The sequence below is a fragment of the Scatophagus argus genome, chromosome 15 (genome assembly GCF_020382885.2).
Source record: "Scatophagus argus isolate fScaArg1 chromosome 15, fScaArg1.pri, whole genome shotgun sequence".
NCBI lineage: Eukaryota > Metazoa > Chordata > Actinopteri > Scatophagidae > Scatophagus > Scatophagus argus.
In genome coordinates this window covers 5,194,848-5,210,215 of record NC_058507.1, presented here as the reverse complement: position 1 = coordinate 5,210,215, position 15,368 = coordinate 5,194,848, and the positions used below count along the sequence as shown (strand labels likewise).

Sequence of the window (15,368 nt, the reverse complement as noted above, 5' to 3'; positions counted from 1 at the left end):
GCAGACTTCAGAGCCCTCATCCCTGGTACGTTATTTTCAAAGCAGCGGGCTAAACAGCCTTGCAGTCACAGTTCGGGGCAAAACCGCTAAATTATTACGTCAGCTCAAACAGGAAGTAAGCGACAACAAAACTTTATTAGCACACAACAAACACGCCTCCCAGGTCTGTTTTGCACGGTGTCATGTAGATATGTTAACTCAACATTTATGTGTTAACATAACACTGAGGAAAGGGGCCATTTTCTGACGTGTTGAATTTATTTATTTATTTTTAAATCAACTCGTTTTTAATCGCTTCTTTCTCATTTGCTGTCAGGCTAACCAAAGGCTAACGGCCACACATCAGCTGCCCAGTGATTTCCTGTAGCACGTTACCACTTCGGTTGGCTTTTATTTAAAATTAACACCAGGTATAGAACCTAGATTTTACTTTTCGTGTATTACAGTTTATTTAATTTATCGTAATGCTACCAGTGAGTATATTTAAAGCTAATGTAGTCAAGGTCAGTCTTGCTTGCTCTGGGTCTTATTTTTGCATTTCCATTAGATCTAATGTGTCTCTAATTAAAGATTAATCGTGGATTTTCATGTGCTAATAGATCCTTGTGGGTTTACAGTGTTCTGTAGGATGAATACAGTGTATTGAGTATCTCAGCTGTCTTCTGTGTTGTAGCTCACCAGCTCGGGTGTCTGGGATGCTTCTCCGGACGTTGTGGTCTAGACTGGGAGCTCAGCGGCCTGCAGCGAGGAAACCAGTCTTCATCTGTGCCTCGGCCAGTCTCTCCCAGTCTGTCCAACCACGCAAGTACGAGTCCAAACTCAGGACTCACTCAGACCCCTCTGGCCCATGGATGTTTTCAAGGACATGTTGTTTAAACGCGCAAGAGCATATGAGAAATGTTCTGCCTGCTTCAGGTGGATTCAGAAGTTTTACCCACACTTTGTTGCCTGACCCTGGGACACTGGCTAAATGTACAAGTGGACAGAGGTGTTTTTATTCGTCCGGTCTCGTGAAGTCAATGTTAATGCCAAGTTCAAAACCAGCCGCGGGGCCCGGAAAAAGGCCTCCCAAAGGACCAAGAACAAAACAACCTTCTCGAACCAATCAGCCTTCCCTGAAAGACGACATGGTGATTCATTGGATTAGTTATCTTCTTTTATACTTTCCTTTATGTCATGTTTTTTTCCTAGTCATTGATTCCCCCTGCGTTTCTCCATAGGATATGATGCAGTGTATTGCCTTTGCAACAGCAGATCAGTATCATTTACCAACACTTTTCCATGACTTGTCAAGCCACGGCTTCCATGACATCGATTTACCAAGAGGTGCGATTCAAAAGTATATATACCTTAAAGTTTTCCAGGGGGTTGAATGTGCTTGAAAGAACTAAAACATTTTCATTTCAGATGCCTCAAATGTGCTGGTGATAAGCACAGACATGACTGCAAAACCAGACGACGATGCTCTAATTTTCTTCTTCAGGTAGAAATCAGGTTTTTCAAAGAAATCACGTTTTTCAAAGTTACACTTCATTTTTAATAGAAGTCATCTCTATGCTAAATTATTCAAAATGCAGTGCTTTTAATTGGTTACAGATAGGACTTAGCATCAAACTTCAATACCTTGTGAGCTCTGACAGAAATGCGGTCTGTGACTCCCGAATCACATCATTACTGAGAAATTGTTAAAAAAAAAAAATCCCAGCTGTAGTTCTGATGTTTGATAAGTTTTTACATCGTGAACTGACTTTGTGAATCTGACATTTCAGGGAAGGCTCAGTAGTTTTCTGGAATGTTGAGGAGAAAACGGTAAACAAAGCCACATATACTTTCTAATGAATAATATTTCATTAATTGTCTCTCTTAGCTCGCTTCTTGAACATTTGATTTCTTTCTGTGATGTCTTTACAGATGAAAAAGGTGTTGAGAATATTGGAACATCATGAGATTCAGCCGTATGAAGTCGCATTAGTCCACTGGGAAAATGAAGAGATTAACTACAGTTTGAGAGAGTGTGTTGATCTTCACTCCTGTGTTGTTTTTTTCTTAATTTGTACTTTTCAGACTTTCTGTAGCTGTTTGTCAAATTTAAATCTTTTCTTCTTCAGGGGAAATACAAAGCTTGAGCATGGCAACTTTATTCTGAATGACCAGATGGATCAATTTGAAGCTGTTTTGGAGAAATTTGCGTTTTCAAACGCACTGTGTTTGTCAGGTGAGGGGCTTTAAAACACAAAGATTTGTACTGTTCCGGGGCAGCGCTGTGCTCGGCCTCTGACTTCAGTGGACCTTCTTTCTTTTCCAGTGAAGCTGGCGATATGGGAGGTGTCATTGGACAACTTTGTAGAGTCAATTCAATCAATTCCAGAGGTACAGTGAACACTTCACAGCAACAAGAACTTACGAGTAATTGATTTTCTGTCGTGGTTGTTTGGTTGTAAGACAGACTGTGCATTCATGCTCCACTTTGTGCTAATTTCCTAACATATTTTGTTTCCCCTCAGACACTGAAGTCTGGTAAAAGGGTTAAGTTGTCCTCAGCAGAGGTTATGAAGAAGATTGGCGAGCTTTTCACGTTAAGGTAAATTCAGTTTTCTCTAAATAGCACTTCAGTTCCTCTCTATCTTTGTTCTCAAGTTTCACAGCAAACCAAAACTTCCTTGTTGTTTCTGAAAAGCAGCTTGAAACCTCAGATTTAGTTTTTCTATTACAGTCTGTGTTTCCTAGGAATACAGATTTAATGACATGTTTTTGCTGTGGTTGATACTCATTGTTTTGTCAGTTTATTCACTCAGTTTAGGTCAGGTATTTGCATTTGCACCAAACATTTTAGATCTGCTGTTGTCTTTTTAAACTCCAGTATGACAGGCTCTGCTCTGCTTAAAACTTACATATTTACACCTTCCTCTGACAGACACTGTATAAACCTGAGGTCTGACCTGCTCCTCACACCAGATTTCTACTGGGACCGAGAAAACTTGGAAAAACTCTATGATAAGACCTGCCAGTTCCTCAGCATCAACCGTAGAGTCAACGTAAGTAAAGCTGCTCCAGAAAACACAGCTTGTGGTAAAAGGGTGAATGCTTTGCCACAAACGTATTCTGCTTCCAGGTTGTGAACGAGAAGCTGGAACATTGCACACAGTTAACCGATCTGATGAGAAGCCACCTGAGTGAGAAGCACAGCTTGAGGTTAGAGTGGATGATAGTCATCCTCATTACTATTGAGGTAAGGATATAAAACCGGTCTTTGTGTCTGATGTGTAAGAAGAATATGTGGTTTTGTGCAAAACTGCCCTTTATTTTCGACCTCAAACACCTTGCAAACAGTCTTCCATTGCAGAGTAGTTGAGCCAATGAGTAAGTAATAATAATTTGATTAATTGGAAGAGAATATAGTACTTTAACATTCTCAAATGAATTTTTCTTTTACCCTCATTTGTTTAATTTTAATTTGCTTTGTTCTTTTTAAGAATGCATTCACCTTTTTTAATAAATCTTCTGCTTTTTTTTTCTAGGTTTTGTTTGAACTTGCAAAAATGATCTTCTGAACTGCTCCTCCAACAATGCACAAATCTTCAAAGGGCACTGGAAGCTTCAAAGGAAGAATGCTGCAGGATACAAAGGTACTTTGTCAGTAATATGTGACCGTATTTCCTGGAAACAACTGAAATCTTGAAGTGGACCTGCACATTGAATGTCTTACTGTTCCTGTTGTACAGTATTTACAGTTCAGCAACACACAATGAAATTTACTTTTTCTTTACCGTTTTGCTGATCATGGATTGAGGGTCTGGATTTTATATATATTTGTTCTTGAAAACAAAGTGCATTGGTGGGACTTCTTCGTTTTGGGATCAGCCAATTACACAGTAATGCATTGTGAGTTTTGTCTGTTGAATTTATGTTTACATCATGTGCAAATATCTGAATATATGTATATTGAAATTCATTAAGTCCAAGAATTTTAACTGTGAGAGCTGTGTCATAGAAGAGGCAATAAAGTATTTGTTTAAAAAAAAATCTTTTAAATGTTTGTCAGTTTGCTTGCAAAGTATCAATTATTAAGTGATTGTTAGTTCAGTAGAAGATCTAAAACTAACTTATGATTGACAGAAAATAATTTCCAGTACATACAAGTATGAATTCATTCAAATGAAATAATATTTTATTAATAAAACACTGGTAAATATACAAAAACAGGAAACTCATGTTTATTTTTTGCATTTTGGCATTAGTGAACATTTCAGATCAGAAGGAGTTTTCATAAAAGCCAGTAAGCCAGTATATGTGAAAACCACACAACATTCTTTTATATATTTGTTTCCTCTCACCACACGCTTGAATCTGTGGCACGACTGATGGTGTGAGCTCATTACACACAGCCAGTAAATAAAACAGGACAAGTAAAGCTGCCAGGGTTGTTTAAGTTTAAGGCTCTGCTGATTATCATTATATGAAATGATGAATACATATTTGGGATTAATTTAGCTTCGACTCAAAATAATATGTAAATTATTATTTAAAAAAAATAAAAAATAGATGTTCCATGCTGCTATCATGCTCTTATTTTAAAACATGTCAAAACAGAAATCCTTGTATATTCAAAATCAGGGCAAACTTAACTGTCATTATATACAAGATAATATACATTAATAATAGCATGCTCACATCTAATATTTTTATCTGCATAGATCCATTGTAAACATGTATTTAATCGAAATGATTAAACAAATACTGAATGACTAAACAGTTTATGAACACATTTGATGCATAGTAATGGATAGAAAATACACTGTACAGACAAAAGTAATGGGACACCTCATCATTACACCAACAAATACTTTGGTGACATTGCATTCATCGACATTGGTGTTAAGTTGGTCCCCCCTTTGAAGCTGTGGCAGCTTCCACTCTTCTGACAAGGCTTTCAGTGGGATTTTGGAGTGTTTCTGTGGGAATTTGTGCCCATTCATGCAGCAGAGCATTTGTGAGGTCACACACTGATGTTGGACCAAAAGGCCTGGCTCACAATCTCCGTTCCAGTTCATCCCAAAGGTGTTGGATGGGGTTGAGGTCAAGACTCTGTGTGGGACAGTCAAGTTCTTCCACACCAAACTCATCCAACCATGTCTTTATGGAGCTTTGCTTTGTGCACTGGGGCACAGTCATGCTGGAATAGAAAAGGGCCTTCAACAAACTGTTGCCACAAAGTTGGAAGCATAGCATTGTCCAAAATGTCTTGGTGTGCTGAAGCATTAAGATTCCCCTTCACTGGAAGTCAGGGGCCGAGCCCGAACCCTGAAAACCATACCATACCTGAATTCAATAATTAAGAGGTGTGTCCCAATACTTTTTTCTATGTAGTGTTTCTACATATGCTGATAAACTAGTAGCTAAGTTTATGATTGACAAGACCTAACATGATTAGTAATAAAAACTGCACTACTTAGTAAACTCATTAGATGCATTGAAAAACACAATTTTGTAATGGCTGTAGCTCACTGTCAAACCTTATAATTACACTGCATTCCCCTGAGAAGGTTAGCACTTTTCCAGTCGATGCTTCTCTTGCCAGATCTCTCATTACTCTCTTTCACACACACACTCGCACACACTGATGGCTTTTTGAAAACTTCTCACAAATTTAAGTGACTTCCTTTTTGATTGTCCAACCTTGAAAGGAAAGAAAAATTTGGCATGATATTAATTGATGTGGAACCATTAATCAAAGCTTAGACATATGACACAAGCAAGGGTAAAGGGAGGTGCTTACCGTTTAGTGACGCTGAAGTCGAGACAGAAATTAATCTCACTCCAGTGTGGTGACGCTCACAGTTTCAGGGTGCTCAAGTGCAACAGCAAAATCTTCATCTTCACTCTCAATTTGACATGTTCCTCCTGTTTTGCACATTTCCTGTTGACGTTCTTCTTCCTCACTCTTGGAAATAGGAGCCTTTTCAGCCTCAAGTCCTGCCTTTTCGTCTTGCTCACTTGCAGTCTGAGGTTCTGGATTATCTTCCGCCTGAAGGAGGGACACCTCTGTTTCCTCTTGAGTGTAAATGACTTCCTCAGCATCCATCCACACATCCTGATCATTTTCCTCCTCTGTTTGATTAACGGGCTCTTTTTCTTTTGTTTCCTGGTCACGGGCTTCAGGGTGCACTGGTGGACTCAGGAACAGTTCTCCTTTCTCTGTTGGTCTTACTGGTTGTATTGTTCCTGTTGCCTGGACACTTGATGTTGCTGTGTCTGTTGGTTTGAATTGTTCTACTGGTTCTGCTGTTTCCATCGCTTGGATGGCGACATTCAGCAGTACAGGTTTGTTTGTGGTCACCTCAGCTTCACTCAACTCTGTCTGCTTTTGGCTCTCAGCTGTTGGTGTTGGACTCATTGGTTTTGCGGGTTCTTCTGCCTCTGCGACCTGAACTCCAACCTCAGACATGTCTTTCTGTTTCACAGGTGCGGTTCTCTCTGTTGTAGGTGGTAGGGAAGCTGGTGCCCTTCCTTGACCAAACTGTATGTTAAGTTTGAATTCTAAAGAAAGACTTGACGGAGACTCCACGTTACCTGTTGATGAGATTATTCCAGTGTTTTGGGGGACTACTAATCCAGTGTTACTAGTTGGTACAATTGCACTTGGAGCAGTTTGTGAAATTTGTGCTTGTTCAGGAATTTTTTCCACTTCTAATTCTTCTGATGGCAATTTGACAACTTCTGCTGTAATGCCTTTTTCTGATTTTTCCTTTTCTGGTTTAGTTTCCTCCAAATCCTCTTCGTGATCATGGATAGAAACATCTAAACTTCCAGGAATATCAGGTGTTTGCATGAGCTCTAGAGAGACTTGCTTTTCAGTTGAAATGTCATCAGTGATCTCAGCTGGCACTTCATCTTTTCTTTCCCTGAATGCACCAATACTATCCTCCGTTTCTTTTTGATCCTCTTCTTCATTTGATTCGCTTTCAACCGTCTCACTCATTTTTGCCACAGCATCTGGCTGTTTAATAACTTCTTGTTCCAAGTTAACGGGTTCAGGTAGTGTCTCTGGTAATTTCTCCTTTACGTGTTGAATAACTTCTTGAATTGTCACCTTGTTTTCCTCGGTTAATTCCTCTTCAGTGCCTGGAGTTGCAGACACGTTGTCTACCTCTTTAATAGTTTCAGGACAAACATCTATGACTTCTTTAGCTTCTGTTTGCCCTACCTCTAGCACCGAGTCCACGATTGTTTCTGCCGATGTTATGGTAACATCGACCACCTGCACTTGAATACTGTGATTGTCCACAAACATTACTGATGGCAGGTGCATCATCACAACTGAACTGCCTTCCTCTGCTGTCTCGGCCACATATTCTGTCACCAGTGGTGTGGCAGCCTCGACTTCCTCTTTGAACACTTCCTCGCTTACCTTTGTGCTTATCAAGGGTTCGGTCATTTCTGATGTTTTCTCTATGAAAACAGCAGGTATTGCCACTGAGACATCTTTGAGATCGCATGTGATCGCTTGCGCTGCTGAGACATGCTCAGCTTGTGTGGTCTCTATCTCAGTGCCTGGAAGTTCACTTTCTCTTTCACACTCAACACTGACTTGTGCTGCACTGAGAAGCACTTCATGTTTGGACTCTTCTGTAACTGCAGCGTTGTCTGCATAAGGTGCTGAGGTTTCATCATAAGAAACAGCATTTTCTAGGACCTGAACATTAATTGCTTCCTCATTAACAGAGGATACAAGAACTGCTCTTAATGTTTGTAACCTGTCTACAACTTCAAGGATGCCATCTTCCTGCTCGAGCTGAACAGCTTGTGGGATTCTCTCACTTTTCTGATCCTCTGTTATCTCTAGAGTCTGATCCAGGTTGCCCACAACTTCCCTTTCAGTTTCATCCTTCTCAGATTCCTGAGGACTGTCTTCCTCAATACTTTCTGTGACTTCATGCTCAACCATCAATGCCTCTTCCTCAGTTTTGGTATCAGTTACAATATCTTTTACATCAGATGTTAATGCTTCTGGTTCAGTTTTGGCAGCTTCCACTTGTGGTTTTTCTTCTGGCTCAACCTTCACTTCATTTTCCTGTTTGGGTTCATCGGTTACTGTTTCCACTGTTGGAATATCTTCTGACGTTAGGCTGCCTGCCTCTGAAGCTAATGTGGGTGTTTGTACAATTTCTAGTACTTCTGACTCTTGAACATGTTCAGCTTTAGCAGCATCCACTTCAGAGAGAAGTACTGTCTCCTCTTTGAGTTCATCTGTAACTGCTTCAGCTTCAGGAACATCCTCTGATTTCATTTCTTTTTGAAGTGACTGGACACCAACCTCCTCTGAATTTAATGTGGATGCTTGAAGAGCTTGTATTACTTCTTGCTCTTGACCATGTCCAGTTTTAGAGGCATCCACTGGCTCAGGGGTAACTTCAGTGACAAGTATTGTCTCTTCTTTAAGTTCATCTGTAACTGTTTCTGTTTTAGGTATCACCTCTTTTTCAAGTGATTGGACACTGCCCGCCTCCTCTGCTTGAACAGCTTGTAATACTTCTTGTTCTTGATCATGTTGGGATTTCACAGCAGTCACTGGTAGTTCTTGGTTTTCTGGCTCAACGTTGACTTCAGTGAGATGCTCAGGTTTCTGTTTGGATTCATCTGTAACTGTTTCTCCTGGTGGAATGTCCTCTGATTTTGCTTCCTCCCGTGGTACCTGAACACTGCTCTCTTGTGAATCCAGTGTAGAGGCTTGCACAGCTTCCGATGCTTCTGGTACTTGAACTTGTTCAGTTTTGGTTTCATCTGTTTGTAGTTCATCTTCCTTTTCTGGCTCATCAGTTTGAGGCACTGTCTCCTCTTTCAGTTCACATGTACCGGTAATAGTTTTAGCTGCTGGTATGTCCTCTGATATTATTTCCTTTTCAAGTGATTGAACACTAACCTCTGAATCTAATGTTGCAGCTTGTTCTTGTGCTAGTTCGTGCAGCTCCTCCATTTCTGCTGGTGGTTGATCTTTATTCTCAACTTGAATTTGTTCAGCAGTGTAATCTTCATCTCCTGTCACAGTTTGGACTTCCTGTTCTTTAGCCCCATCCTTAGATTCATCTGCTACTGCAACAGCTGAATCTACTTCTTGGGAGTCAATTTGTGGGGGCTCTGTTACACCTTGATGTGTCTCAACTACAGAACTTGCATCTGGGACAATTTCATCACCTTCAGGTAATTTATCAGGATAGGCAGCAGCATTTATCTCAGATTCCACCAGGTGATGGCTCTCATCAATGCTCTCTAATTCTTTTATGCTTTCTTCTTGATGGGTAATGCTGGCCTCCCGTATTTCATCCACATCAATTTCAGCAGTGTCAAACTCCTCTGTAGGCACTTCAGACACAATCTCTGTGGAACCAAAGTCATTGACTTCAGATATGCTCTCTGTTTGGGATGTAGCTGCAAGTTCATTGATTACATCCACTTCTTCAACATTTGGGCCTGTGTTGATGCCGGTTTCATCTGCTCTTCTGTGCATTCCCAGAACTGTTGGCTCTTCTTTTACAAATGTTTCAAGTATTTGTTGCGAGACAGAAGCAACTCTTTTTTCAGGGCTTAACTCATCTGAACAAACTGGAACTGCCTTTGGGCTTATTGAGATGGTCTCAGCAGCCTGATACAGGAGCATATCTGTTTCCACAACATTGTGTTCTGCTGGTACTGGTGTTGTGTTGCCAGATGTTTTTGAAGACTCTGAAGATAACTGGGACACAGCAGAGATCATCTCAGTTTCATCTGCAATGGTAATATCTGCAGCAGGTTCTGGTGCAGTAATGGCCTCAGATGTGATCTCTATCAGGTCCTCTGCAATAGTGTCATCTCTGGCTGCCTCCTCATCTACTGAAGCTGGAGTGGCCATTGTCTCTGTAATTATGCCCTCTTCTGGAATATCACTTAGTTGCTGATGCTTGCCGATTGACTCTGTGAGATCATCAGGTTCTTCACTGGTAGCAGGAGTTGTAAATGCCTGTTTTTCTAAAACATCATCATCTTTGAATTTGTTTGGCTCTGTTTTCAGTTTGACTGGTTCAGCCACCTGATCAAGGAGCTCTTGCTGGAGTTCGTAGTTTTCTTCCTCGACTATATGACTTTCTATGTCTGCTTGTGTTTGTATATGAACCTCTGTCTCAACTATATCAAACTCAGACAATGGAACCACAGCTGGTGTCTCAGAGTCTTCATCAGCTGAATCCACATCCTTATCAGCCTCTTCTGAAGAGACTTGGTCTTGATGTTCAACAGACTTCCTCTTTTTTCTTCCTGGTAGAAGTTTCTTTATTGAAAAGGAGGATTCATCTTGAGTAACTTCATTGTCAGATTGTATCTGGTCTTTGCTTTCATCCTCATCCTTAGCTTTCCTTTTCGGGGTGACAAGTCTTTTCAGTGATTTCCATGTTGACTCTCCATCACCCTCTGAAGCTTGTTTGGGGGAAGAGGCTAATATTTCATTCTCATTCTCATTAGAACTCTCCAGAGGTGATTCTGCACCATATTTAGATCCACCATCTTGTTTATGATCAGTGTTATCAGTTTGCGGCATTTCTTCCTCGGAGTCGGACGTTTTTCGGCTTCTTCTTCTTCCTGATCCACATAAAACGGCCTCCCATGAAACAGACGAGTCTTTTCTTTTTTTGCCTTCTTCTGTGCTGTGATCTGATATTTGCTCTCCTTCACTTGGTTTTGGTTCTTCCACTAAACCTGGGATTTGTGTGTCTTCGTTGCTCAAGGAGGACCTCTTCATTCGTTTCTTTGGAGTCACAAGTTTTTTGAAAGAAGCCCATGCACTATCCTCCTCTCCTGCTGCCTCTGCAGAGGGCTGAGCAGGACCTTCTCTTTTCTGATTCTCAGCTGACTCAGTAGATGACAGTAGCTGATCTGAAACTTGTTCTCCAGAGACGCACAGCATTCCCTCACTTGACTTCCTGTCTTTTTGCTTTTTGGAGAGTTTCTTTAAACTGGACCCTGACAGCAGCCTTTTCAGAGGACTTGCTTGCACTTTATCTTTCTCTTGAGAACTCAGGATTTCAGGCTCAGTCATGATGGTTGATGCCTCCCCGGAAGCTGATTTCTCTTCATTCGTTGTCTGGGCTGATGCTACAGGCAGGAGCTCTTCTTTCACTTCATTTTCTTTAGGCTCATCCTCAACTGCCACTGCCTCAGTTCCTGCACTAATCTCTCCTTCATCCCGTTGTTGGTCTTTAACAATTTGTTCTGTTTTTTCCAAGACTTCCTTTTCCCCCATGTTTACCAGCTCTTTTTCAGTCGTCTCATCTTCTGCAGGTTTCTTTTTCTTCCGTAGTCCAGAAAAAATCCCAGTAGTAAAAAATCTTTTAATTGGAGATACGACAGCCTCCTCTTCAGGACTAGTCAGAGATGTGGAATGTGGCTCTTCTTCAGGTGTGGCATCCTGCTGTGGGTCTTCTATGGGTGAAGTCGTTGCTGCACCTGCATTACCAGATTCAACCTCCTCTTTGGTTTCTGTTGTTTTCTCCTCGGCATCTTCTAGAACGTCCTCCGATGGGACGTCTGTCAGGGTCGGACATGTTGTTGAATCATTATCATAAGCTTCCTGTGCTATGTTCACATCAGTATTCTGTTCAGCATTCTCACTTTTGGTCTCCTTCGTGGTATCCTCGACATCTTCTGGTCTGTTTGGTTCATCCTTGTTGGTCTTATCAGGCATATCTGTTGCTATTTCCCTTGAGCCCCTCTTTACTGTCAGTTTCAACCCAATGTTACTGAAAAATTTCCTAAAACCTTCGTTGATGTCATTCTGCTTTGCATCCACTTCAGTAATTTCCTGGGGTACGTTGTCATTAGCATCACCTTCATTGGCTGATTCCTTCTCGTTAAGTTCAACATTTTCACGTGGGGTTTTTTCTTCTTTAAGTGGCTTCTCTGTTCCTGAAGCATCTTCGTCTGGTAATAGGATAGCTAAATCAGAAAAGAAATGAAATATTAAAAGTCCTGTAAAGCTGGTGATGGCTGAGATGAAACTCTATAAGCTGAAATCCAACACGCAATGCATAGGCTGAAGTTATGCTGACTCAGTCTGTCAACAAGCAGTAATACACAAAGTATGAGTACCCACCCTCTGTGGCGATCTCATCCTCACAGTGACCGTTAACTTCCGCTATTGATTCATCTGTTTGTCCATTGATCTCAGCGATCTGCCCATGAGTCTGAAACAAAGTGTAATAACGAAAAATGTGTAATGTACCTTTTCTTTTGTGGCAAAGATTAAATAGCATGGAATCTCACAGAAAATTGAAGAGGTTTTCCTGTTTTAGCCGTCAGTTCTAAACACTTACCAGTTTGTAATGATTTCACAAGCACTTTTCAGTTAAAAGAAATGTAGAGCAACAATTTGCTTGTATGCTCAGATTTTGCACTTCCATGAAAGCAAACATTAAATCTTTGATTAACTGGGGTCTTATTTTGTATACAAACAACACAGTTCAGTCACTGTTGGGTGGGTGTGATGGAAGTCGTGCAGTTAAACAACCCTATTTGTCCCAATCCGAAATCCGTGAGTAAGATTAGTCTAAGCAGGGGAAAAGGAACAAGAAGCACACCTCCTTCAGCCAGTGTGGTGTCGCACACTAATTAAACAACTATATAAATAGCTCTTAGGGTCATATTGCGTTTGCTAATGCTTTCTAAGACATTGTTAAATTAATTACCAGCCAAGGTTTTTAAATGTTTTGCCATCTTACAATGCAGATTCTCTATGTATAATATATTTAATGAATCGGTTACTGGTCTTTTGGTGGTTTTTTTGAACATTTAAAAATATATATATATATTTTTTTTTTTTAATGTTTAATGATGTAGTCCAATGCAATGACTAATTAAATGCTAATATTGATCATCTGAGTGACCTGAGAACCAGTTTTTACTCCCCTAAATGTTGAGATAAAAACAACATACACTCTGTATTGAAACGAAGGATTGCATGCCCAAAGAAAGTTAAAAATGTATGCATGCACTTTAGCAGCCGTGGACACTTTGTTTTCAGTCATCCTGAACTAAATTGGTTGACTGCTTCTAAACAAGACCATTAAGTATAAAACTGTTACACTTTAGGAAACTCAAGTGCCCATTAGTGTGACACAGACCACATCAGTTATTTTTGCAGATTATTTGTAGCCAAATAAAGTCAGATTTATGTACTCAAGTGAAGGAAACTTAATGAAACAAAACAAAACAGAGTGATACCAGTTTAGGTTCAAATGAAAGGATTCAAATCCAAATCGTGTGCCCACATCAGTGCCATGAAATTAACTCTATATATAGTGATTGCTGCTCATGAGACACTAAAAGCTATTTTTGTTCTCACGGCACAGTGCTGTCTAATTGACTTTCCTATCTTGCATGGCCAAGTGATCATGTTGTACACAAATAATCGATGTTGGCTTTCGCTGAGTGCAGCAGCAGGAGGAAATTCCATCTCTCCCAAGGGCTTTACTTCAGTTCCTCTAAGAATGAAAGGTCATTACACTGCCTGCTTTTCCATCTACGGTGAATGCAAACCATTGTGACATCAATGAAACAGTCAGAACAAGGTCTCCAGAAGGGCACAATGTCTGTTAGCTTCCAACTACCAAACCCGAAGTCAGTAACCAAGGGGGGCACTTACAGTTCCTAATCTCTGACAGACAACAACTTGTATCTTAGTAGGAAGAGATTCGTGATTACAGCTTCATTTTGAGGCAGAATAAAGTGAGCTCGATGTGCTCAGTGCAGCTGATTCAAATGAGACAATGAACTTGTCTTGGGGTTTAATGGCAAAAGCAGCACATACACGATGCTGAGAACAGCAACTAAATCCAGCCTCAGCGTTTTTATTGCACACTGATGCTGCTGACTGGAGAAGAGGCTTAACACCAAACCAAGTTCGCCTGTAAGCGTGACAGAAGTTATCTGCAGTATGTCAACAGTCTGGATGTACGGGAAACAAGTTGGTACCTTGTCTTCAATAGTGTGCTCAGGCTGAGCATCGTCCACTCTTCCGCTCTCCTCCTCCTCCTCCTCCTCCTGAGCTGCTGCTGCTGCTGCTGCTGCATCCTTGTTGGCCTCCCGTTGCGCAGACTGAGCGTCTCCCATGATCGGAGCTGCAGGGCGTCGCTGTCCGGAATGAGCCGCGGCACAGCTGAAGGAAAAATGCCCAGAAAGCAAGTCAGGTCGCTCCGTGAGGCGCTCAGCTCTCAAATGCTGTCGCTTGGATGTTGAAAAGGTCTTTTTTTTTCCTTTTGGTTTTTTCTTTTGACGGGGAGGACAAACACCTCCCTTCAGAATCACATGAAGCCTATGAGCCGAGCCCGACCTGAGCGCCTGGACCGGCCCGGCCCGGCTCGGCACGCCTCCTGCTGCATCAGGGGAGAAAAAACAAAAAACTCTGCAGAGAAAACACAGCCTGTCCTCAGATGGCACAGACGCGGACCTGCACGTTTGTACGCAAATCTGGAAGTTACAGCATTAATATGAAGGAGCTTGTGTTAAAGTTTGACTGGTGACAGACTGCAGCTGCACCACAGGAGATGTTTGTAAAGCTGATGCTGGCAGCAGTTTGCAGATTTGCAAAACTATTTTTATTATTTATTTATTTATTTAATTTAAAGAAAAGGTTTATTTCTTTTCCACAAAATGAATGCAAATGTCTTATCAGTTGTGTTATTACAGAAAAAAAGTATCCAAAGCGTCCTTATTTTTGGTCATTAAGAATACAAATTGCATCTCGATCTTAGATAAGGTTAGCATTTTCTCCTTTTGTCTTTATTAGGTTTAGTCTCACAGATAAGTGAGCAGATGTCATTATGAGGACTGCCAGGACTGGATGCTGATGATGATGCTGCCAGATCTTGGTCAGTCAGTCTCATGGGAAGAAGTCATCACCGTCTGGATTTATGTGACATTGCTTGTCCTCACTGTCAACAAGGTGCACAGATGTCCAGCTGTAGGACAGTGCTGTAGTCCTGATGGACGGCTTTATCACGACATGATATGACATGAGCAAATTGTACAAAACACAAAGAAGTGAGTCCATGTTTCTAAGACTTTCTAATAAGCTCTCATTTAATGTCTTATTAACGTTTGTGACTGCAGATTTAGTGGCTTATTAGAGGCTCATGGGAATGTATTGATGGATAACCAAATGTTTTGACTGTTTTTTAACTCAACTAAACCAACAGCCATTAGTTACAATTCATCAGCTCTTTTTAAAGGGTTCATTACTAGAAAATGGCACTAAAAGCCCCACATATAAAACTTAAGTTATTTGAAATTAATAAAAAGAATAAAAAGAAAGCACGTAGATTTATTCAAGGATTCAAGGAGCTTTA

At 40.8% G+C, this 15,368-nt stretch overlaps 3 protein-coding genes across 6 annotated transcripts; 1 reads left to right on the top strand and 2 right to left on the bottom strand.

Annotated features, from left to right (window-relative positions):
• Positions 1-62: 62 nt before the first annotated feature.
• Positions 63-15,183, top strand: rmnd1 (required for meiotic nuclear division 1 homolog). 4 transcript variants are annotated; one of them, XR_006845405.1, is made up of 14 exons: positions 63-163; positions 317-410; positions 674-1,130; positions 1,221-1,326; positions 1,408-1,483; positions 1,770-1,809; positions 1,912-2,012; positions 2,109-2,215; positions 2,306-2,370; positions 2,505-2,581; positions 2,915-3,035; positions 3,113-3,229; positions 3,519-3,626; positions 14,810-15,183. XR_006845405.1 is itself a non-coding variant. In XM_046412835.1 (13 exons), exons 3-13 carry the CDS (start codon positions 696-698, stop codon positions 3,549-3,551), a joined length of 1,278 nt encoding a protein of 425 aa, XP_046268791.1. In that variant the 5' UTR covers positions 63-163; positions 317-410; positions 674-695; the 3' UTR covers positions 3,552-4,032. The 4 variants fall into 4 exon arrangements, 3 of the variants coding, with proteins under 3 accessions (XP_046268791.1, XP_046268792.1, XP_046268793.1); XM_046412835.1 differs by lacking the exon at positions 14,810-15,183 and having other exon boundaries at positions 3,519-4,032; XM_046412836.1 differs by lacking the exons at positions 317-410; positions 14,810-15,183 and having other exon boundaries at positions 99-163; positions 3,519-4,032.
• LOC124071827 (neurofilament medium polypeptide-like) lies at positions 5,172-8,266 on the bottom strand. The gene is made up of 2 exons (XM_046412802.1): positions 5,777-8,266; positions 5,172-5,676 (listed from the first exon to the last, which is right to left on the bottom strand). Exon 1 carries the CDS (start codon positions 7,943-7,945, stop codon positions 5,813-5,815), a length of 2,133 nt encoding a protein of 710 aa, XP_046268758.1. The 5' UTR covers positions 7,946-8,266; the 3' UTR covers positions 5,172-5,676; positions 5,777-5,812.
• Positions 8,122-14,424, bottom strand: akap12a (A kinase (PRKA) anchor protein 12a). Its single transcript, XM_046413400.1, has 4 exons — positions 13,996-14,424; positions 12,119-12,209; positions 8,228-11,961; positions 8,122-8,142 (listed from the first exon to the last, which is right to left on the bottom strand). Exons 1-4 carry the CDS (start codon positions 14,131-14,133, stop codon positions 8,122-8,124), a joined length of 3,984 nt encoding a protein of 1,327 aa, XP_046269356.1. The 5' UTR covers positions 14,134-14,424.
• Positions 15,184-15,368: the final 185 nt, after the last annotated feature.